Genomic DNA, 22,638 nt, shown 5'->3' with positions numbered 1-22,638 from the left:
CTTCGAACAAGGGTGTTAAATCTGCCAATAGTCCAGTTTGTCAGGTGTACGCAGCATTTCTGACAGGTTTTACAATGGTGTTGGTCAGTCTGTCTGCTTTGCATCCCATTTTGCTGCAGTAAAAGTCATTAGAATCAGATGAACAGACTGACAACTTTATCTTCTGAGGTGAAATTGATGTTGACAAAGTTTTCCTTTGAGAAAATAGTTTACAGTTGGGAAAAAAAGATAATTAATCACAATCTATCGCAATAATATCGTATTGTGAGTGATTGATACTCGTGTGGGAGACCCTACACTTGTAGCCTACGCCGTTGTGAGCATTTATACTTGTGCGGTGGTGTGTGTGTGTCACTCTGCAGNCTATGGCATTTTACATTGTATAAATTAGCCTAGCAGCTAGTGGACTTTTCCTCTTCTCATATAAAACCAGGGACAACAGCAACATTTAACAGGTAGTGATACAAAATTCAGCTCCATGACAACTCACAAGGTTCACTGACAAAACAACTGTCTCATACTAAACATGTTTTCCAAATAAATACAACATGCTAACGTTATTAGCACAAGCCTATGGCATTTTACATTGTATAAATTAGCCAAGCGATGAGCAGAGTTTTCCTCTGCTCATATGAAGCCAGGATAAATCACACACAAGACTTAACATGCTATTTTTGTGGAGGCTTTATTGTCTTCACAATTTATTGTTTCTTATCTGTGAAATTAAAGTAAATAAAAGCTTTGTTTCCACTGAGGGAAATGGTTTCATCTTACAGAAATAGCCAGGAGGTCTGCGTCACCGCGATGTGTAGTTACATTTCTGGGAAGGTGCACGTCAGGCTACTGCGTAGGTTCTACGTCGCCGCAGAGCCTACACCGTAGGTATGGCGTTGATTCGACACAGAAGTATAAATCCCACATTATCTGCTCTTTCTGGACTTGTTGGCCTGCATTGCATTGTTATTGTCTGCCCACCCAGCGCCCATGGAAACAGGAACCCACGCTCACTGATCAAAATAACTTCCTGATTGTTTAAAGCAGCTGTTTTGATATCTAACAGAAACAAACACATTACTGAAAGTTTCCTCTCATCAGCCACCAACCGGCATTCTGCGGCACACAGTATTCTCTCTAAATGAGACGCCTATATTAACCGTGATTGGAAAAAAATAAACATCCCTGGAGAAAACAGACCGTTTGATGCTCTAAAACAGATGAGATGCTGTCCATCAAAACATTCATCTGCGTTAGAGCACTGCACTTCATTTTCAATCACGCTTTGGGGAAAAACACTTTTAGGGCTGCAGAATTAGCTTCATAATGCACTTCTACTGCGTCTCAGAAAGCCCTTTATGGATAACAGTGAACATCATGACAGGCATTCGGATTATTTATGTTCACATTTAATGGTGTTTTAATGGCTGTAAAAGCAGGGAAGGAGTGGCGAATGACTCTAACATGTAACTACTGACTGGCTGCTGCATGATTAATCACTACCTGAGACAACAGTTACTGGGGTTTTGAATGGGAGGTATTTACATAAGGGTTTATTATGATTAGCATCCAAACTAATGCACACAAGTTTATGTAGGAATGCAAGTGTGCAATACATATTCATGCTCTGATGAGTGAGATCCTCCCCGGAATATTGATTAGTCATTGCTGCACTGAGGAGCAAAGCTGTTTGTGTTTCAAACTGACAGTGGTCTTTCTTTTCCACTCTAGATTGGTGTCTTTTTAGTATTTGTGAATACTGCAGGGTAGGCATGAATTTAAACGGCTTTCAAGGGGTATTTTTGCCCTTTTGTCTTAATTTTTTAAAGAGATTTCGGGGCTTTTAAAACAGAGATTTAGTGAAAGTAACATATTTGTGTCACCAGGAGTAGGTTTTTCCAATTATAATATCCCATCGCATGAACAGAGTAATAATCAGAGGCATTCTCTGCTGCTTTAAGGAGCACTGCTTCAGGCTGCATGGCAAATTGTTTTCTGATTAAAAACTCCTCCACTTTTTCACCCAGAATGCAGTGCAGGAATCACACTGTCACAGGCCCCTACAATTATTTCTCTCTCTCTCTCTCTTTTACAAGAAGCCGCATTAACTTCACGGGGGAAAATGTAAAATAAAGGGTCCTCTCGATGATCAAGGAGCTTCATCACTTTTTAATCCTGACGCAGTTTATGAGTGTCCTGCCGGCCTTGCCTCTGGGGCTCATGTCATATAGCTGTATCGTCCTGGGTTTAGAGCCATGAATAATACGTAACAAAGCAAATCCAATAAAATATAATCTTTAAAAAACGATGGGCGGTATTAGTGTTTGTTGGTGTTTTTGCCCTCGGCCTTGGTGGGATTTCTACACAATTACTGCACTGGGAGCAGAAACCAGCTCAGCGTGATGTTAATATTAATGATTTCTGAGTGTCAGCTAAAGGCTGCACCGTGGTTATGATCCTGTAAAGACAGAAAGAGACAGACAAGGTTAATGTGTGAGCTATATGTGTTAATGTGGTATATCTGCAGGCCTCCAGGCATCTATAATAGTGTGTGGATGTGTTTGTGCGCCTGCCAACATCTGTAGCTGCAGCTCTATTTGTGCAACTGTGTTTTTGTGTATACAGATCTCTCATCTATCCAGCAGCAGACTGTTGATTCTCAGAGAAAAGTAAAGATAGCACACAAGAGAAAGTATAAAAGAGAAAGTATATACCATATTCCCACAAGACGGAACTTAACTCTTAAAGGTATGGTTTGGATGTTTTGAAATGGGGTTGTTTGAGGTACTTATCCATACCATAGTGCTGTAGATATGGGCTGGCACGCTCCCCGTTTTGGAGAAGCAGGCAGGAGTACTGACACCAAAGCTAAGCAATAGAGACAGAGCACATCCACGGCTACTCCAGTCCTTATGTCGAAGTATCCTTGGGCAAGATACTGAACCCCAAATTGCTCCCAGTGGCTGTTCCATTGGTGTGTGAGAGCTTTTGAATGGTTACTGAGCAGCAGTTGGCACCATGTATGGTAGCCTCAGCCACCAGTGTGTGAATGTGTGAATGTGACGTAATGTAAAAGCACTTTGAGTGGTCAGAAGACTAGAAGACTAGGCTCTACAAGTGCAGGTCCATTTATTATACATAAAAGGCTTTTCTCGCAGCGCCGGCCGAGCTGGAAATAGAGCAGTGGGCTGGTGCCAGTGTGGGTTTGTTCATAGAATATAATGGAGGCGGGCGTTTTGACGCGCGGCATATGGCGGCGGTGTGTGTTGCACTTGAGCCTTTCAGCCACAAGACATGAGGTATCAGCAGGAAGACACTCAATGCCTATGTGCAGCAAGCATTTTGCTAACTTGTCCATAAGAACTGTGGAGGTTGATGCTAACTAAGCTATGTAATGCCATTCAGTGTACATTCAGTGAATGCAGAGTCTGTATGCAAACCCCGGAGATCTTGCCTCCAGAAGAAGAGCGGAAGAGCCCTGGTTTCTGGTTGTAGGCTGTTTGTAGTCCGTGTGACATTGACCAATCATGTTTGAGCTGGCTGCAGTTGTTGCCAGGTTAAACGGTCCGTGCAGTGAACTTATGAGGCGGAACATAATTGGCGTCATTGCAAACTCTGAATCCATCGCAATGGTTCAGCATATTTACTTATATATAAACGGAAGTCGGAAACGGAAATTCGCCTCCTCCGCCCAAATCAAACCGGAATGCCAAAAAATCGGGGGTCTGTCCCCAGAGGCTGTATTGCCATCTGCCAGAAGTCAGACGCCGATACAGCTGATGGGTTCCGAGAATGGTGGGATCATTACTCAAAGCAAGGCATGGAAAAGGGACACCAAGACCAACCTGGTCTCACTCCAAAGTCGCCAAATACCGGCGCTTGGTCAGTGACTTCAGGCGTCAGACACAGGCAAAAAAAGCCGTCTTTTCATGTGGGCATGATATGCAGCCAGTTGCTGTTATTCTGTAACGGTGCCTGGTAGGGCTGCAACGATTGGTCAACTAATTGATGACTAATCGACTACGAAAATAATTGGTGACTATTTTAGTAGTCGACTAATTGGTTTGAGTCATTTTTCATAGAAAAGTNCTGTCTTTTCATGTGGGCATGATATGCAGCCAGTTGCTGTTATTCTGTAACGGTGCCTGGTAGGGCTGCAACGATTGGTCGACTAATTGATGACTAATCGACTACGAAAATAATTGGTGACTATTCTAGTAGTCCACTAATCGGTTGAGTCATTTTTCATAGAAAAGTACTATAAAAGTGCCCCAAAATACTCTTATTGCAGCTTCTTACGTTCAAATATTGGCAGCTTTACACACTCTGCCATGACGGTGAACTAAAACCCTTTGGCGTGAGTATGGAACAAGACATTAGATGACATCATTTGGGGGTTTGAGAGAGACAGACCGACATTTTTCAACATTTTAACACATTTTTAGATGAAATGATTAGTCGACTAATCGAAGAAATAATCGACAGATTAGTTGACAATGATCGTTAGTTGCAGCCCTAGTGCCTGGCGGTGTCAGAGGGAAACGTGGCAGGGCAACAACACAAGTGAAGGAGGGAATAGTCTGAATGGGTGGGCAGGAGGCGTGGTGGATGGGTCCAACAACGACCGACTTTCACCCTGGAGGCTGGTGTTCGCTTCCCATATGAATGTAGAGCTAAATCCTATTCTTTTTTTCTAAACCCAACCACGTGCTTTTGTTGCCTAACCCCAACCACATGTGTGAAGATGACACAGCATCCATTGCCAAACATCGATACGTGACGAAGTCAGAGTGAGAATGTGTTGCCAATACTGAGTTTGTCAATGTGGCTTTTCTTCTCTGGTTGACACATAGTGCTAAAATAATCCTTTCACATGCTGACATTGTTGTAGCATAAACAAGACTTAAAATAAGAGGGGCTCAGCGATAGAGGTGCACATTTGAGGGTCTTTTCATCTCGAGAGAAAGCTGCAGAATTGGTACATCATAACAATTCATAGTGTCATTGTAGGCACTTTCATTACTTCAGTTGTTGCAGACAACCAGTTCTGAGAACGATCCTCTCCTCACATAACCAAATCAGGTCATCTGGCTGAGGTCACGTCAGGTCATCTACACTATAATATTTCCCAGCTTAACAAAAATCAATATGAGCTTAAGTGTATGGTGTATTTAGAGTATTTTCACTGCTTTAAGTTAATGTCAGACAACAATTCGGACAGGGAAATGAAGCTGTTACCTCGCACTCTTCAAAGCCAGACTCCATTGAGAAAAACAGTAATTTAACACTGCAAAACACAGGAGCTGCTGGTGTACTGCTGCCTCAGTCAGTTACTTCGTTTGTGCTATTGTGTGACTTTGGCATTTAAAAGGGTTAGTTCAGATTCGCCAAAGTCACACCACGACACTAACTAACTATCTGATAGCAGCAAAGGTGGAAAAGCAGCTCCTGTATTCAGTGAGCTAAAATGATAACATGGAGTCTGGTGGCTCTGACACAGCCACAGCAGTACACCGCTTAGCGTCCGTATCGGCACTCCTGACGCTTCTCCAAACTGGGAACGTGCCAACCAACATCTGCTATCTGACTGTTGAGGAGTAACCTGCACAACCCCACTTCAAAAAACCAGAACTATCACTTTAACAACTATTATTTTAACGTCAGCTTCACTGTGTTGCTCCTCTACAGTGAAATACAAACTCAATAACCATCTGCTCCTGCAAGGCAAATGTTTCCACACAACACATTCTGAGCACTTCACAGAATTCACACTGTTTATACGCTGGATTACTTATGTGCAAAAGACGATCACTCTTCCAGAGGCACAAGTTTTTCCTTCCTCCACTTACAGAAAGATACATACAGCTTTGTCCCTGCGAGACCAAAGTTATCAGAGGCAACGCCGCCTGCAGAACATGATTAACATTTTCTGTTCGTTATTCTTCAAAGATTTAGATCTGTGCTTCGTGCGCTCTGGCCTGGAGGGGTTGTCTGGCTGTACACGCACACATTTACTCAACTCATTTCTTGGACTTTGATGTCTTAAGAAAGGGAAATCTGGACTGCAGGAAAAAAGAAACAAAACTGCTCTAACTTTTTAAAAGCAGCATCAAAGCCCAGATCTAGGTTTGATTTTGTGTCTGAAATTCTTGCACAGTGGACCACATGAAAACAAAACACACATTTTTTGATCTTGGAACATTTTTACAAGTACAAAAGAGACTTTGACAGCACCTGAATACATATGGTGTAGGGGTTTTTAAATCGTCTTAATCAGGAAGTTGTTTGTCGTACAGTGCTTCTATCGTCCTCTACCTTTTTTTTAAGCAGCTTTCTGCAGTATATGATACAGTGAGTTGAATCCATGTTATTCTGAGGTCACATACTGCCCTCTGCTGTTTATTTCTATATTACAGCCTCACTGGACTCCACTCAAATGTATTTTTAAGGCACATTTAAAAACCAAAGTGCTGTACAAAAGGAATAAGACGCTAAAACGCTAATGAATTAAAGTAGATTTTGAGCCTGGATTTCAAAAAGTCATTGAAGGGGACGGATCTGATTGGGATTGGGATGCTGTTCCACAGTTTGGGGGCACATACAGCAAAGGCACGATCACCCCTGAGCTCAAAGCTGGAGCATGGGGCAGTCAGGAGCCCCCGGTCAGCTGATCTGAGGGACCTGGGTGTAAAATACGGTGTTAGGAGGTCTGCGATGTAGGATGGGGGCAAACAGGAGAACCTTAAAATCAATTCAAGCCTTAGAAAACATCACCTTTGTTTCTACCTGTCCCGCAGGGAGCCAAATATTTCAGTCAATCCAACATCCTGAGGATTTGAAATGTCATTGATCAACTTAGAGAGGAGGAAATCATCAATGCAATTAGCTGCAAAACTGCAGAGTTACAGTAACACTTTAATAAGCTCCTCACCTCGGAGGCTGCAAACTTTCTTGGTTTGTTTTTTTGTTTTATTTTTGGTCAACTTCTCTAACACTGCTGCTGTATCTGTGGACAACAGGGCATAATTAAGACACTATTTTTTAAGAAACAGTGCGACATTTTGGGATTGAGACATAACCTGTAAATTAGAAAACTTCAGAGGTGTTAATTGGCAGTTTCTTTTTCTACTTCTCCAAAAATATCAACCTGTTTCTTAAAGTTTTGGAAGAATACTCAGTGAAAACTCTCAGGATTTTACTGCGTGCTGCCTTTGACATGAACGAGACCTGAAGGGTTTCATGTGTTTAACATGTTATATATTGTTTTCTGCCTTTATCTGCAATTAAATAGTTTATTATTTTTCACAAATGTTGAGCAGTGGAACTTGGAATAAAATCGGCGTTTTTTCCAAGCAGGGGTCGAACCGGGAGATCAAGCACTTAATCCAATGTCCGTAATCAAGAATCAGTAGTCAAAGAGTCCAGAAATAGTAATCAAAAACCAAGCACCGAGCACAGGAAACAAACTCACACTCCTTCTTCAGCGGAAACGGAAACGTGATCAACGTGATGAACCAATAATGTTACAACCAGTGGTGTAATGTAATGTAATGAAGTAATGATTCTGTGTTACAGTACTTTTGGGTTGCACAAAACACCTCAAGTTTCCGATAACTGACTGGAAAGATCCCGTTGCATAAAATGATGGATGGAAGAGGGCAGCTTTGGAAATGGTCACAATCATAAATTGACTTCTGATCAAATTTAAAGTGCAAAATCACTTGCTCATCATTAAGCGTGTCCTCTTCTCGAGATGCCTTAATTTTCTCATTACTCTCCATAAACTCAACCATGTTGCGGTTAAGATGGAGTCAGAAGTACTTTATGTTTTTGCCTTGGTTTCTAGGGTTCTTTGTGCAACAGTTTTAACAAACTAAGCAATTCCTTCATTGAAGAACAAGATAAGGGGTAGTATTTTAAGGAAACCTTAAGGAACAGACTTGAGGATGTTTTGTGCAACCGATTTTACCAAGGGATCCTTAACTCAGACTTTAAGGAAAATCTTAAGGAAAATCGGCCCCTGCACTTTGTTTGAGTTCTTACATTTCTGTTGACTTTCACATTTACTCCATTACATTTCCCCTTAGCATCTTAGTTACTTACAACAAAAGGGGAAGGAAGGAATAGGAGGAAAGGAAAAACTGGATTTTGTTCAAAGTCAAAGTGCCTTTATTGTCATTATATTGAGAACAATACAACGAAATTAAAAGTGCTGCTCTGTTAGGTGCCAGATTCACATATCTCATCTCATATCATACATACATACATAGATAAATAAATAAATAGATAAAAAACAATCAATAAAACAAGAATATTGCACATGGAGAAGAGTCAATTATTTGTACTGCACGGAAGGAGCATTAGTGGTGTGTGGTGTGTGTGTGTTATTGAGTCCGTCGGAAAAAAGCTGTGATTGAATCTGGTAGTCGGGGTTTTGAGTGATCTGTAGCGCCTCCCAGAGGGCAGAAGGTGGACCAGATGGTGACCAGGATGCGTACAGTCTGTGATGATGGTTGAGGCTCTGCTGAGATAGCCGCTACTGGCGATGTCATCAAGGGAGGGGAGAGAACAGCTGACGATTTTTTGGGCAGTTTTATTACCCTCTGCAGAGCCTTCTTGTCCATCGCACAACAGCCAGCGTGCCAGACTGTGATGCAGTACACCAGTATGCTTTCAATGGCAGAACGGTAGAATACCACCAGCAGCTGTGTATTCAGACCGCCCCTTCTCAGAAGCCTCAGGTAATGCAAACGTTGTTGAGCCCTTTTCACCGCAGCCGTGGTATTGACAGACCAGGTGAGGTTACTGGAGATGTGGATGCCAAGAAATCTGAAGTTCTGAACCCTTTCCACACATTCATCCCCTATGAACAGTGGAAGATGTTCCCTGCTGCGCTTCAACTTCCTTTAAGTTATGAAGCAGACCTTTTTCTTTCTTGGAGTGTAAGATATGTTCCATTTTTAAGGTGGTTTATACGTTAGAAAGAAATAAACTTCATAGTTCTGACTGCTTGCTTTTTTATTGACAGCATTTATTTGTACTTTTACTTTCGATACTTAAAGGATAACTTCGGTATTGTTCAACCTGGGCCCTATTTCCCCATGTGTATGTGTGCGTATGATTCATGGGTACAACTCGTTCTAAAATTGGTTCAGTATTGAGGGAGGCGGATGCAGCCGGCAGCCGCGAAACGAGTTAAACGGTAACGGGGGCAAATGCGTCCTGTATAAGTTTGCGCCTTAAAAGTGCTTTTTTTCGCCACTGACCGGTTCAGATCGCCAGTGCTATCTCTGTAAATAGAATAGTAAACGTTTCCCTTACCTCTGGGCTGTGTGATGTCACGAGCTTTGCTCCACTGTGTCTGTAGCTCTCGCCGTTTTCTTGAGGAAGAGGTGTTTCGGGATTGGATGTCTTCTCTTCTTCGGCTGGCAGTAGTCATCTTGGGAGAAGTGAGCACTGCAGACCCGATGGTCTGCAAGGCGCAGTGTCTGGACAGGAGTGTTAGCATCCATTTGTAGCACAACTAGCCACAACTTCAGCATCTCGCCGTCCGACAAAGGCAGCCTATGAAAGCTGTACGGGGTGTTGCGCGACATCCTGTTCTTGCAATTCGGATAAGCACAAACACGAACCATTGTTTTCAATCGATGCAGTAAAACTCTCAACTGTACTCCGGGACAACCAGCGCCACTCTGAGCGGCGCTCAGCATGGCTCCTCTGTTTTCTTCCGGCAACAAGCAAAGCTCTCGCGAGATGACGTCACAGCCCAGAGCAAGTGAAGGGTAAGGGAAACGCTTACTATGCTATTTACAGAGATAGCACTGGCGATCTGAACCGGTCAGTGGTGAAAAAAAGCACTTTTAATGCGCAAACTTATATGGGACGCATTTGCCCCCATTACCGTTTTAGCTCATTTCATGGCTGCCGGCTGCATCCGCCTCCCTCAGTACTGAACCAACTTTAGAACGAGTTGTACCTATGAATCATACGCACACATACACATGGGGAAATAGGGCCCAGGTTGAAAAATACCTAAGTTATCCTTTAAGTATATTTAATATAACAAAATTCCTTTTGATACTGAAGTGCAGGCCAGCTACTTTAAGACTTTCACTCAAATAATATTCCAATCGATGACTGTTACTTCTACCAAAATCATTTTCTGGTGAGATTTTACTCAAGTACTATTGGTTTCCACTCACAGCAGCAACCAATCAGAAAGCAATCTCATTACAGTGAAGTTATGAGCAATGTAATGGGCATTGTGTGTTCCTGCAAACCACAGATATGCACATTATAATGTAGCGCATATGTTGAAACTTTTTTACAACACTGTAGTGAATGTGCTGATATGTTTAGGCACGAAACCCACTTGGTTATGGTTAGAAATATACACCATTATGAGTCCATTCCTCTATTACCTTGTAAGCTATTCGTATTCCTTTAATCCGTTAAGGGTCCTCAGATCATGAGAATCAAAAGGGTTTTTCATAAAAATGAATCCAAGTTGTGAGGATTGTTTCGTGGTGGACTTTCTCAGCACTTCAGAAAACACACAGACTTTGAGCAGCTTGTATTACTCTCAAGCTAAAAGCAGGCATTTTCATTTCCGATGGGCCCGTCTTCCTGTTCCTGTTTGACCATATCGACAGTGTTGCTGCAACACATCCCTCTGTCTGCTCCAACCATCCTGTTATTGTCATTCTCCCTCCTGATTGTGCTCTCTCTCAGCATCACTCTGCGCAGTGACATTTTGACAGGAAGCGTCTCTGAGTTGTTAGTTTTGTCTGAATCACCTTGCTGAACAGGCAAACATCAAAAGGCAGGAAAATGCCGTAATAACAGTGAGATGTGGTTACGCATTTAAAAAAACATCTGAAAACGGAGAAGTAGCAGACACACGCTTACACTAAATGTGACAACGGCACACAGGCATCTGTGATTTCTGAATGTGGAGGCAATTAACAGCCTCTGTGCTGAGACTCGTCTGCCTCAGAACTTTAAATGAGTCCTTTTTAACACATCCAACCTGACTGTCACGGCCAATCTGAAAAGCAAGGATCTTAGACGTGCAAACTGAACCGGTGACATAACACGCAGCGTGCCAACATGTGATGAAAGCATTCCTATTATTTCATGTTAATGCTGCACCTTGAAAGCAGTGGTGTTGAAAGACGCTCCCAGTGTGTGTGTTCATGTATGTCTATATGTCTGAACTTGATGCTCGCACTTCAAGGACATTTAACTTATTCATGTGGTTGAAATCACTCAGTGTTTTTACATTTGCGCATTTGTGCAAGTCAGATGTATACTTTGTTTGTTTGTGCATGTGTGTGCATTTGTACCTGACAGTGAGGATGTGGATTTGAACAGCCCATCATGGCTCCTTTGTTCTCGAAAATCTAAAGGGAGAAAATAAGAGAAGTTAATCCAGAGTTTAGTTTGCCCTTTTGCTCGTACGTAGAGCGACAAGACTAAAGCAAAGCAAATCTAAACAACTAAAGAGATAAGAACAGAAGAAGAAGAAGGTGAGCAGTCCTTCAGTGGTACGCTGCACGTCAGCGCTGTTGTCCTCCATGAGTCAGAGGTCAAAGTGGACAAGTCTCTTTTCAGGACTCCTGAATAGAGCGAATCTTTGCTGATGCAGACGCCCACAACAGGAGGGACTGGGAGAATGGTGCTGTCCTTGGTGCTGATGTTTGGATAGTAATACTGTTTCAGTTCCCCTGCAGCAGCTGTGTACGCTTTTGTTTTTTAAGTGAGAATTTTTAGGGCTCCTAAGCAGTGGTGTAAGGTAGTTACAACGGGCCACAGTGCACGCTACTATGCACATACTGTCTTGTCACATGATCAGACACTTGACATAGGATAACATCAACATACATATTACCCAACAATCATTATTGCCTATCTGTATATAACAAAAAATACCAAAGGAAAACAAGAAATTAGGAAATTACTCATTTAATCTATCTATCTATCTATTTAAAAACAAGCGCAGTTGACTTAAGCGCTGTACAAAATAAAAGACTACACTACAACCACTACAGACAACCAAAGGCCATATATATGTACGTTTTAAGATTTGTCTTTAAGTGTAAAATGGAGGGGCTTCAAGAGCTTTGGAGAAGCCACTGCAAAGGCACGATCTCCCTTAGCCACCAGCCTCGAGAAGAAAATCTTGGGGGATCTTTGGGGATATTTTGATGCGACACTGCTCTCAGGGCATTAACACATCCTGCCAAAAGTAAAAATATGAATGTGGTTCCAGTTTGTGTGGGCCACATTTTCTCCAACACTTGTCTGAATTGGATAGAGCCCACTCTGCTGTTACTTGTAGAGTCTGAAAATATCTCGTTATTATTTTTGCCATTTAAACTCTCCCAAGATACTGGAATTAGTCAACAAATGTGCCTCACTACAAATTTCCCTCTGGTGTCTGAGTTCATTTCATTTGAACACAGGCATATTTCTAAGGTGGCAATCACTCACGAGGGCCCATTCTCCACCCAACACATTGTCGGAGGGCTCAATCTCTCTATGGGCCCCCCACCTCACTGGCCCTTAGTGCAACCACACTGCCTGCTTTGTCGATATTTACACCCCTGATCCCCAGATGCAGCACCTTGCTCTTGGACGGTTCAAAAGATGCATGCATTTACAGATATTTTTCTCTTTTTAATTTGCACTGATGCAGGAAACAATATCATCATACCACCATCCAAGTTAAAAGAGTGGAGATGGTTTCAAGTTGAAGAATATGAGGTAGAAATGTAATAAAGTGGGAGGTCAGGGTGCAGAAGGAAAAAAATATTCGGTAACACTGAACTTGAAGGTATCTACATAAGGGTGACATGANTTTATGACATGTACATAATGTTTATGACAAGTTCATGACAGTGTCATGTCATAGTTATGACAGTGTCATGTCACTGTTATGTAGATACCTTCAAGTAAAGTGTTACCAAATCTCCTTTAATTTTTGTCCTTTAGCGAATGATACATTTGAGCAAGTTGGGAGGTCAGGGTGCAGAAGGAAAAAAATATTTGGTAACACTGAACTTGAAGGTATCTACATAAGGGTGACATGACACTGTCATAACTATGACATATGAGCCTGTCATAAACATTGTGTACATGTCATAAACGTTTATGACTGCTGCCATTAAGTGTCATTCGGTGTTTGTAATGACAAGTTGACATTGTTTGGGTTGTCTTGATTATGACAACTTGACATTGATGAAAGTGACATTACCAGAAGATGTCTTTGTCATGACAACTTGATATTACATTTGTTTGGGATGTCCTGATTATGACAACTTGACATTAACCAGGATGACATTACCAGAAGATGTCCTGGTTAATGTCAAGTTGTCATTAAACGGACATCCCAAACAAATTTAATGTCAACTTGTCATGACAAAGACATCTTCTGGTAATGTCACTTTCATCAATGTCAAGTTGTCATTATAAGGACATCCCAAACAATGTCAACTTGTCATTACAAAAACAGAATGACACTTAATGACAGCAGTCATAAACATTTATGACATGTACATAATGTTTATGACAAGTTCATGACAGTGTCATGTCATAGTTATGACAGTGTCATGTCACTGTTACGTAGATACCTTAAAGTGTTACCAAATCTCCTTTAATTTTTGTCCTTTAGCGTATGATACATTTGAGCAAGTTGAAATACACACAAAAACAGTCTAATTATCCCCAAAAATACAAATTCATTTAAAAACTTCAACAGTGTAAAGAAAAAAGACACTGGACAGAAGTCCTAAAAAGCATTTTGGTTGGGAATCAGCAATTCCTGGCTGTGCTACAGACATTAGACGCTGAGCTACGGAGGAACCAGATGGATGTTTAGAGTAATATGAATAAATTCAGTTTGGGATTTTGTATCATTTCAGCAACTAAAGTGTAGTGATTTGTTTATGATTTTATGGCTCTATGTTGAGCCTCTTCAACAGTAATGGCCTCTGTAAGTCAGACATGTGTACTTCAGCATCCAGATTCAGCTCAAACACCAGTCTGTACACTGAATAATATATCATCACCAGTTAGGATGTACATCAGCTTCTGACCTCTGAATCTATCGACAAAAACACGGCCTCGTTATTTGCTGTTTTAAAATTCCCAGCATGTGATATAGGAAGAATTTAATTGCTCGTTGTATAAACTTCGACATCTTATCCACATCCTTCTCTCCTCTCCTGCTGCTGCTGCTGTTTGAATTTGCAAGTTTGCCAAGAGGCATCATTAAAGTTTTATCCAATCCAATACAAGAAACATTAAAATGAAAAATTGGAAAGAGCAGACAACGGCATGATCAGTGACGCTCTAAAAGTTTACCTGCTGCAATTTTACAGGTGTCCAGCCCTGGGAGGAATTACATCAATAATGTGTGTGTGTGTGTGTGTGTCCCTTACCTGAACCCAGGGGTACGTGGCGCCCAGTTCTTTGACAAGCTCCGCCCACTTGTCAATCACCTCAACAACCTCTTGCTTTTTCATGAGAGGGAGGGTGATGTCAGACCAGGGGTGGAAACACATGACCTTACTGAATAAGAGATAAAAGAAGAGACAGAGAGGATGGAAGGAGAGATGTTGAGGGAAAAATATATATATATGAATATTTTAAAAACTCTGCTGCGGTGATCTGAAACCTGGAGCAGGTGCCATCTTTTTCAATTTTCAAACACTTCAAAGAAGTTGGAGTTTCAGCGCTTTGCTCATTGACACCTTGACAATAGCGTCAGAACTACATTTCTCTCCCTGCACCGATCCTAGGTGTTAAAACCAGGGAATAAAAATCTATTTTAAAAAAAACTTCACCTCTCATTCTGTCTTTGGGTGTTTATTATTTATTATGATGTTTTTTGTTATTGTTCTGGCTGTGGTTAATAAGTAATGAATGTGTGCTGTTGTCTTGCCAAAGGTGGTCCATGAAATACAGGTGTAGTTTATAAAAGTAAAAGTAATAAAATGTAGGATTGTTTCTGTATATCTCTAACACCCAGCAATGAGTACAGTGAAATTACTGATCTGCACTTGCAAGAGACCACTTGTCTAAACATGTCTATTTGACGTCTTTCTTGTTGGTGATGTTTTTCAAATTAAGCGATAAATGGCTACACTTAGAGAATAGCAAGTCTGGCAACTTGCTCTGAAATACAGTCACAACCAAATGAGACCAAACTGAACATATGAAAGGCCAACCACAACTGAGAAATACAAATCCTTCAATTACACTCACTGGCCACTTTATTAGGTACACCTTGCTAGTGCCAGGTTGGACCCCTTTTGCCCTCAGAACTGCCTTAATTCTTGGTGTCATGGATTCAACAAGGTGCTGGAAACATCCCTCAGAGATGTTGGTCCATATTGACATGATGACATCACACAGCTGCTGCAGATTTGTCGGCTGCACATCCATGATGAGAATCTCCCGTTCCACCACATCCCAAAGGTGCTCTATTGGACTGAGATCTGNTGACAGGAGTGGCACCTGGTGTGGTCTTCTGCTGCTGTAGCCCATCTGCTTCAAGGTTGGACAAGGTGTTGTTGCTTCAGAGATGGTCTTCTGCACACCTTGGTTGGAACCAGTGGTTATTTGACTTCCTGTTGCCTTTCTATCATCTTGAACCAGTCTGGCCATTCTCCTCTGACCTCTGGCATCAACAAGGTTTTTTGGCTCACTGGATATTTTCTCTTTGTTGGACCATCCTCTGTAAACCCTAGAGATGCTAGACCAGCCCATGTGGCACCAACAACCATGCCACTTGTTATGAGATATACTTTAGAACCTTAGACGTAGATTTAATGGCTGATTGGTTTGAGAAAATGTGACACATGTCCAAAGCCAGAGCATCCGGTTTATATGTCTGGAGCTATACTGATGATATCCACCATCATATCTGAACATTTTGTGCTGAATTCTGTTAAAAAAAAAAAGAAAAGGAGGGAGCAATGACTAACTGAAAAAACACAGCTCCAGGGTGTAATTATGTTTTAACCACTTTGTACAGACTTTAGAAGCGTGTGTATTTAATCCACGTCCTCGTGTGTATGTTTGCTCTCAGCCTAGCCTGTGGTACTCGGGGGGAAATCAGCTCGACTGTCAGAGTCAGAAAAATGAAATTTCTATCAACAGACAGGCTCCTCCTAGGGCCCGAGCAGCTAGTACGTGATCAATAATTGAACATGACTTTGGTGTTTATGCTGTGAGCAAAACTGAATGGTCGTGTTTATGAATTGTTCATGAGTATGATAGGAACTACAAGCACTCCTATGTCTGCGTGCATGTGTGTGTAGGGGGTGTTTGGACCTCCAACGAGCACTACAGGTATAAAACACGTAAGACTAATATTGGATTCATTTGATGGTACCTGATGGGTACGAACTTCATTCAAACATAGTCCTCAAACATTCTATTGACACTGGATTAAAGAGGACTAAGACGAAGAATCTGCGGCCGCATGAGCAGCTCAGTGAGCAAGCAAAAAAGTGTCGAAGAAGTGTGGGTTTAATAATGTCTTAAAGACTAATAACCAAGGTTTTCAGAAACTACATAATTCAGTGTCACAATAAGAAAGTGTTCTAAGCAGCACACATACTAAGTAATGATCAAATCTACAGCAAGAAATTAGGGCATCACTTTTGATTCTCATCTGAACTTTGAACCACATGTCAATAATCTCATTAAATCCTGCTTCTTCCACCTAAGAAATATTATCAAAATTTAATTAGCTGTGTCCTTTCCTGATCTAGGAAGGCTTACTCATGCTAGTATTTCGTGCCTCGACTACTGTAATGCACTGTTTACATCCATCCTTCCATTTTCATCCATTTATCCGGGGCCGGGTCGCGGGGGCAGCAGGCCAAGCAAAGCACCCCAGACGTTCCTCTCCCAAGCAAAACCTTCCAGCTCCTCCTGGGGGACCCCAAGGCATTCCAAGGCCAGATGAGATATGTAATCCCTCCAGTGTGTTCTGGGTCTGCCCTGGGGCCTCCTACCAGTGGGCTCCTACCTGGTATGGTCTCCCAAGGCAAAGTGGTCCCAGGGGAGGGGCCAGACTAATGGCCGTTTCATAGTCAACGCACGCAACGCAAACAAGCGACGCAAGCAACGCACTTCCTTTCGTAGTCAACACATTGAATGCAAGCGACATGGGCGACACTTGAAATGCAAGACATCGCTCGCGGAATAGGGGGTAGCAGAGTCACCGGTATATTCCAGCTAGCTAGTACTGCTGTAGCTAGCCAGTACTGCTATTTTATTAGAGTGCAGGGCGCTAGAACTGTCATATAAACGGGGGTGTGCCCGTACAAGTTTTTCCTTCTCGCCCGCCATATTTCATCGAATATCACACGTCGCTGCGGGTTAGAGTTAGCATATCAAAAAAATGGACAACACATTTTGAGACGCAAACATCATGGTGGCCAATGCGTCTTGATGCGTCCCAATGCGTTCGCATCTGCGTGCCTTTGTGTCGACTATGAAACAGCCCTAAGAGCGATTCAAGACCCTGATGAAGCGGACATTTCGGACCTTGAACACCTCCCACACCCCCTGAAGCCAGACCTGGTGTGCTGATCCTTGGTGTTGCTGACTGGCTCTGGGGACGTCCCACTGTTTACATGCCTCAGTAAATCCTCAGTAGCTCGGCTTCAGTTAGTGCAGAATGCTTAAGCTCATATTTTAACTGGGACAAATCGTAGGTCACACATCACCCCAATTCTCACCTTCCTGATTTTAATAACTTTTAAAGCTCAGTATGGTTTAGTGCCGAGTAATATAGCTGAGCTTCTGACTACCTATTCTTCAAGACGTGACCTGAGATCCTCAAGTCTATCCACATTAGTTGTCCTTAGATTGAGGCTGGCAACTAAAGGTGATTGGGCTTTTGCCATCAAGGCCTAAGACTCTGAAATTCTCTGCCTGAGGAGATTAGGCTGGCTAGCACATTACCTGTTTTTAAATCATTGCTCAAAATGCATTTTTATCGGAAAGCTTTCCCTTTTAATGCCTGATTTGTACTTGAGTTTAAAATCACCTAAAACTAGAAATCATTGTGTTTTCGTCACCTTAACCCGCTCAGATCCCCTGTCCATACCTACAGTAGACATAACTTTCTATGATTACTGTCATCTGACTCCACCCAATCGACCTCCATGTTAAAATGCCCAACTTTACAGCAGAAATAAACATGTTTACAGCCTGGTACTACAAACAGTTTTGGCATTTGTAGCTAATTTGTCGATTCACAATGACTGCACAAGAGATGAATTGTTTATCTAACACACCAATTCACATTTTATTAAGGCGTAAAGCATCACCACAGTCTATAAGTCAGATCCACCCCTCGCTCCTCCACAGCTCCACGCTTTTATCCAAATATTGTCACTTCTGGCTCCAACAATGGACTTAAGGCTTCGAAATGGGAGTCAACATACCAATGGGCGACGTCAAGGTGGATAGGTTCATTATGGTTGGATGCAGTTTAGAGTCAGCTGTTGATTTGCAGAGAAACATCCCTGAAAGAAGTCAGATTTTACTTCAGTGAACTTCAAGAACTTCAATGTGAAGTTCACCAACTCTCGTGAATTTTCCCTGAAGAAAAGAAAGTTGCATAACAGCTCCTTTGGAGGAAATTATAAGGACACTTTTAGGCCTGTAAGATAAAGTCTTAATCTTCTGTTACAGGATTTAGGATCATTCTGCTGAGAGGGAATGTGTGGCTGAGAAGAGGTGATTCGATAAGTCATTAGGAATTTTCTCACCTCTTCCCTCACTCCACCTCTGTTATGTATCCCACAACACAAATCCCCTAAATCCCATTTCCGATTTTGTTTTCCCTCTAATTGGTTCTCTCAATGTTGCTGCAGGGCAGAAAGCCTGAGTCCACCTTCCAAGCTCCTCTGTCTTTGACGTGGCCATGAGACTGTGTGGACCGAGCGCACTGCAAACAAGAAAAACTGCACAACCACCACTAGATCATGAAGAGAAACAGCACACAAACTCACATGGACTGAATCTGCGAGGGAGAAAAATACCCTGAAATGTAACAATCGATACAAAGACAGCACAACCTGTCCATCAGTGCTGTTTCTCTGCTTCATTACTCTGAGTGCACGTGGCAAGAAATAACTGACAGCCTCTACGTCTGCCAACACGGGATTCAAACACCGAGTTCAGTTTTCAACCAGCCCGTGCAGCAGTGTTTTGATTAAAATCTATTATTCAGCCGTTGTGTAACTCTGCTGTCAGGCAGACTCATCAAAAGTATTCCCGAAATGCGGGACTGTTCAGGAACATCTTTAAAGACACAAAAACAGTCGTCTACACACTGACGACCACACACCTTTGATATTATATGAACTGGGAATGGGTTGTATGTGTGTTTGAAACTTCACTTACAGATCAATGGCACAGTGAGAACCATGTGAGGTCAAGCTTCAAGAGACAGAAAACTTTATTAGCAAAGTTTTTGTGCGGCTTAGCTTGTGTGGATGTCATAATTACTTACTACTGTGTATTGTGTACGCAAGTGAGCACTAACAGATCTCTAGCACTCCCTTGGGACGCTGAGTTAAACGCTAGAGTCAACATACTGGTGTCATATGGAACTAGAAGACCTAAGGAATCCATTGGCAGCAACCATGTCATGCTCGCTGAGATGGGAAGGGGGTTAAATAATGCTCCAAGTTCAGCATGATTTTGCCAAGGGAACATCTGGTATGGCTATTTTCACAGGGGTCCCTTGACGTCTCACCTCAAGACATCTGAATAAAAATGTGTTCTGTGGGTTTTCACAAGTCTCCCCTTTACAGACATGCCCAATTTATGCTTGTGGCATTGCAGCTTTGGGCAAAAACCATGTCATTTTGCAGTACAATTGAGTTATTTTTGCCTATTGTATTAGAATATTTCTGCATACTGAAGTCCCCAACAGTCTTGGAATTGCATAAACTGGGTGTGACTGCAAGGCTGAGACTCTTGTGGATCTAACGTGTGATGATGTAAGCCCCTGTATTCGCCATTTCATTGTGGTGAGACCTTTTGTGGGCAGGAGGGTGATGCAGTGGTTAGCATTGGGTTTTCTCCGAGTACTCCCACAGTCCAAAGACATGCAGGTCAATTGGTGACTCTAAATTGTCCATAAGTGTGAATGAGAGCTACTGTATGTCTATGTGTCAGCCCTGTGATAGTCTGGCGACCTGTCCAGGGTGAATCCTGCCTCTCACCCAATGTCTGCTTGGATAGGATCCAGCACCCCGTGACAGGATAAGCAGTTACGGAAATGAATGAGACCTTTTTTCTTTAAACAGACATCACTGTACAAAATGACCTATTGTGACCTCTAGGTTTTATCACAGCCTCATGAAACTTTACAGCCACTAACAAGAGCACTCTAGCATCCAGAGGATGTTTGGATTTTATAGGTCTGTTGACAATGAGAGAGCTTCTCAGCAGATTCCAGAACAGGAGTGCTCACCCTCCAATCAGCAAAAATGCTAGTCTTTGGATCTTCAAATCTCTAAATGGCAAAAGTTTTTGACACTAACCCACAGCATGGGTTATTATGTGGTGTTCCTCGAAATGTTGGTGTCTTAATGTGGTATTTTGGAGGTATGTTTGACCATTTTTAACAATTCACTAGTTTCAAAAATGCTTCTATTTGGCACCAAATCTGTGTAACAAATGGTGTTGTAACTGAGCATGGTAATGGTCATCATATACGTCCATCAAACTTTCAAAGTTTGAATAGAGACCTAACCAAAACACAATGTTTATTACATATTTATGACTATGCTATCCGCATGCCTGACTCTCGCCTCCCAAAACAAGCCCTGTACTCCCAGCTAGTTGAAAGGAAACGTGCACGCAGAGGCCACGAGAAGAGGTACAAGGATAACATTAAAACTAACATAAAGAAGTGCCACATAGACCTTAAAGCCTGGGAAGACATGGCAAAAGACAGGATGACCTGGAGAAACCTTGTCCATGAGGACTCAGAAAGGAGAGAGCAACCATCAAACAGGCCCAACCCAAATCCACCACCACTGCATTCCCTTGCCCACACTGCACGAGAACAATCGGGTCCAGAATTGGCCTCCACGCCCACCTGAAGATCCACAAGGACCAAGAAGGAGGACAGTCATACTCGACTACAAGTGACCGCCAATGATGACAACTTCTATGTGGCATTTAATGTCAAACTGCTATCTTCCCCTTAAGATCCCCTGCCTCCCCTAAAAAAGATTAGGATTAGTCATCTATTGACTATGACGGAATAAATCCAAAAGCCAGTTCCTATAGATCAGAATGCTGGTTCACACTTTTTCCAGTCCAGATTACATGACTGAATAAAACATACACCCAGGAATAAGCAAGCAAGGTTTGTCTCTCGCTTCCTACTGACCAACACACAAGGTCAGAAGTAAATATCACTGGACTGAAATAACCCAGTCATCATCACATTCAAGCATCCAGCTCCTACAAAATAAAGTGGTGAGGAAACATCTCCATCTGGTGGCGCCACACGGGAAACACACATCCTAACAAATACATCAATGGCGTTGATTTGTGATTTTGTTTTGCATAGTTCAAGATGTCCTGAAAACAAGTGGCATGCAGTGTGTTGATTAACAAAATTACCTTCTGCCTAATAGCTGATTATGCCGACAACGATCCCAACAACGAATGAGAGCCGCCTCAGCACGGCTGCTCTGATTGCACTCATCAATTCAGATTTAATTAGTCATAAATTTGAATGTATCATAATTATTTAAAAGGAACACTGATTAAGATGCATCCTTGACTAAATTCTAACCACATGGTAATTTAGATTATGTGTGTGTTTAATATTCATTACACTCTAACACTGCATTTTCTTAAGTTTATTGTTTAAGGACGAGGTGCAATATAAAACATAAATGTTAGAATTTGATATATTATAACGGATCTTCAGCTCCTTGGCATGTTGCAATAAGTAATACATAGGGTGTACTGAATCAAAATAATAACTAATACACTTTACACACATGCTAAAACCTTCACAGCACGACATCACACAGTGATTATTCCTGCGCTGAGTGACAGGCTTTGTTCTTACCAGACGCCCCTGGCAGCTTTAGACTGGAACAATGGATGCTGATCTGAACCTGAGGAGCACAACAGCAACAAAATTTAATTGGGTGTTACACTTTGAACTGTTCATTTGCTTTGTAATTATAGGAACAAGCACATTGATCCACCTGCGCCTATCAGGCCTGATTGAACAGTTTATCGTGCCTTGAAATTATCTCAAAAATAAAACGTTTGTGCCTGGGATGCAGATGAAATAACTTGGCAAACTTCTGTGTGTATTTTACATTTCATTCAACAGGAAAAGGATGATGTGAAAGTATAAGTTATGAAAGAAAGATTAATTGAAACAGTTGGACAAATGTTTATGCTTAAATAATTTCTAATTTTACAGCCTCAGAAGTGGCACTCACCAGGATCTGGAGCATCGGGCTGAAGAGCGGGGAAGTCATTATCAAAAAGAAAAGTGCTGTCATAGTCTGAATTAACCTGGAGAGCAACAGAAAGACATATCAGAATATGGGGACAAAAACAACATAAAAT

At 42.0% G+C, this 22,638-nt stretch overlaps 1 protein-coding gene and 1 long non-coding RNA gene across 2 annotated transcripts in view; one reads left to right on the top strand and one right to left on the bottom strand.

Moving 5' to 3' along the window:
- The window catches only part of LOC126395214 (uncharacterized), a 903,426-nt gene that overhangs the window by 872,312 nt on the left and 8,476 nt on the right, over positions 1 to 22,638 (top strand). The gene's annotated exons all lie outside the window — the stretch shown is intronic.
- The window catches only part of galt (galactose-1-phosphate uridylyltransferase), a 56,624-nt gene that overhangs the window by 32,500 nt on the left and 1,486 nt on the right, over positions 1 to 22,638 (bottom strand). Inside the window, exons 3-6 of the mRNA XM_050052467.1 lie at positions 22,509 to 22,584; positions 22,124 to 22,172; positions 14,436 to 14,565; positions 11,340 to 11,396 (exon numbers count right to left, since the gene is read on the bottom strand). Of these exons, the coding sequence (XP_049908424.1) occupies positions 11,340 to 11,396; positions 14,436 to 14,565; positions 22,124 to 22,172; positions 22,509 to 22,584 (312 nt within the window). The remainder of the gene's footprint in view (positions 1 to 11,339; positions 11,397 to 14,435; positions 14,566 to 22,123; positions 22,173 to 22,508; positions 22,585 to 22,638) is intronic.

The sequence above is a fragment of the Epinephelus moara genome, chromosome 9, assembly GCF_006386435.1.
Source record: "Epinephelus moara isolate mb chromosome 9, YSFRI_EMoa_1.0, whole genome shotgun sequence".
In the NCBI taxonomy this organism is placed as follows: Eukaryota; Metazoa; Chordata; class Actinopteri; order Perciformes; family Serranidae; genus Epinephelus; species Epinephelus moara.
The sequence above is the reverse complement of the archived record's forward strand: the minus strand, read 5'-3'. Positions and strand labels throughout refer to the sequence as shown.